The sequence below is a fragment of the Lathyrus oleraceus genome, chromosome 6 (assembly GCF_024323335.1).
Source record: "Lathyrus oleraceus cultivar Zhongwan6 chromosome 6, CAAS_Psat_ZW6_1.0, whole genome shotgun sequence".
Taxonomy (NCBI): Eukaryota; Viridiplantae; Streptophyta; class Magnoliopsida; order Fabales; family Fabaceae; genus Lathyrus; species Lathyrus oleraceus.
In genome coordinates, this window is record NC_066584.1 from 458,466,814 (window position 1) to 458,469,245 (window position 2,432).

General features: G+C 34.3%; 1 protein-coding gene across 1 annotated transcript; it reads left to right on the top strand.

The window, feature by feature from the left end:
• Window positions 1-577: 577 nt before the first annotated feature.
• Window positions 578-1,704, top strand: LOC127091314 (NDR1/HIN1-like protein 26). Its single transcript, XM_051029926.1, has one exon. It carries the CDS (start codon window positions 815-817, stop codon window positions 1,502-1,504), a length of 690 nt encoding a protein of 229 aa, XP_050885883.1. The 5' UTR covers window positions 578-814; the 3' UTR covers window positions 1,505-1,704.
• Window positions 1,705-2,432: the final 728 nt, after the last annotated feature.

The window sequence follows — 2,432 nt, forward strand, 5'->3', positions numbered from 1 at the left end:
ATAGAATCATCTTGCAATCAAGGAGTGGTTGTTTCATCTAAGTAAATGGTGGAGAACAAGAGGCGTGATCAATCAAAAAGATTGATTTTTGTTCTTTAAAATTGATTTGGATAACTTTAAGATTGAAATTTTCTCAACAATTAGTCTATAGTTGTCATATTCAGCAAATCCGCAATTGACATGGACGACTTTAAACTAAAGAAAAAGAGAGAATAAACCAAAAGAAAAAAATTGTATTAAAAAAATAAAAAGCTTTGTAAAAAACTTTAAGAATTTAGTCAATTTGATAAATTCAATTTTATTTTCGACTTTGTTAGAATCTGAATTTACATTTTAGTTAAATTAAAATTGGTATTTAAACTTTAGAAATAGATAATTCCTTGAGTTAATTCATGATTTTAATTAACAACCTTGTCTATAATCATCCATAAAAAAGAATTAAAAAGAAAAGAATTTGTTTGTATGAAATGTTCCCACCTTCTTAATTAATAGTTATGATCAATGTGGTGTTCAATGTTCATGTAGCAAACGTTATAAGTCATAATTCCTGAAAGATTCAAACTTGATAGAAAAGGCATAACATAGCAAAAGAATGTGGTTTTTCTTATAAACTAGGAAATGACATGCAACTTTAACACATAAAGCTTATTCTTTCCTTCTTCCATGCACTATACTCAAACTTCATAATACCCTTCCTATACTTTTATATTTTCTTCCCTTTGCAACTTCACTACAAAATCACAACCACAACCACAACACATTTCTCAAACTTCATCATTCATCACCTCACAATAACCCTCACAGAAACAACAAAATGTACGGAAACGACCACATACCCGTCCACCATGTCACGGGCTCGGGCCCTAACCAACACCCGAAGCCCATAAAGCGCCATCATTCCACCAAATACTACCTCCAACGTGTCCAAGACAGCCTCACAACCCGTGTCTCCAAAATGGTCTGCACCATCTTCTTAAGCCTCCTCGCAATCATCGGTCTCATCACCTTCATCGTCTGGCTCAGCCTACGTCCACACCGGCCCAGGTTCTTTCTCCGTGACGTCACCGTTGCGGGCCTTCAGGCCCAATCCGGAGTCCAAGCAGCCCAACTAGCCTTCAAAGTAGATGCGCGAAACTCCAACCTAAATATCGGAGTTTATTACGAGTCTATGGCCGGGTCGGTTTATTACCGAAAGAACGTCATCGGGTCAACACCGATACCATTTCCCTCTTATCAGGGGCCGAAGAACACAACAAAAATTATCGCAGTTTTTACTGGTCCAACCTTGACGGTTAGTAGTCAAGGTTGGACGGAAATCCAGAACGATAGGGCTGATGGAAGTGTGATGTTTAGTTTGGAATTGACGTCTGTGATTAAATTTAAAATATCCTCGTGGGAAAGCCAGCGCCACAAGATGCATGCTAACTGTGATGTGGGTATTGCAGCTAATGGTTCTCTCTTACATATTTACAAAGACAAGAGGTGTCCAGTTTACTTTGCTTAAGGAGTTTAATGGGATTATAATTTCACTTATTTGTTTTTTAATTTGATTAACTTTTTTTTCTTTCTTTGTCTACCATTTTTTTCCAACTATTTTTAATATTGATTTTATTATTTTTATTTATTTTCAAATAATTCACTGTTGTTGAGGTTTGTAATTATGTTGTTTGTCTCTGTTATTTAATTATCTTCATGATTTTTATATATTGGAGTCTACTAGTTTGTAAGAATTATATTGCATGGCACCAATGTAACTATCATTTTCTTTTATTATCATAACTATCTTAACTGCCTAACCACTCATGTTAAAGTATGAACAACCATGTTTGTTTTTTTGTCTTAACAAATTCAACTTTAGAGATTTCACTAAACAAACACAGCAACGCTTTTTGCACTTTGAAATAATTAGCTAAAATCATGAAAACGTGTAGAAGAAAATTGTACCCAAAAAAACTGAAAAGTTAGTTGATATTGTCGGCATCAGTCTTCAAATTAGTGTTGGACTACGATATCTTCGATTGAGGCATAAGGGGGTTGACATACCAACTCTCCAACAATATAGTAAATGGCACATCATATGGCGAGCACGTGATCTAGGGCCGACAAAATCATATCGGAGACATGTATTAAATTTTTATCATAACATTTTTTTTAATTATTGAGTTTTTTAATAATATTTTATTTATTTTTATTAATATTTATGAAAAAAAATTGAAAATTTTAAAATTTAGGGCCCTCTATAATTTGGGGCCCTGTCCTGCAGGGCATACATAGGGCCGGCCTTGATGTGATCTAATCAGGCCCATTTGCCCTTGTAAAAGGTAGTAGTAAATCTCGTGTTAAGCCAGTAAAATAAGACTCCTTCGGAATAATTGAAATATTTATTCATTTGATTGGCCTCATTTTAAACATAATAGTATGACTCACCTCAA

Excerpts from the sequence above, each read along its gene's own strand:
- LOC127091314 (XM_051029926.1), top strand. The coding sequence starts at position 815 with ATGTACGGAAACGACCACATACCCGTCCACCATGTCACGGGCTCGGGC.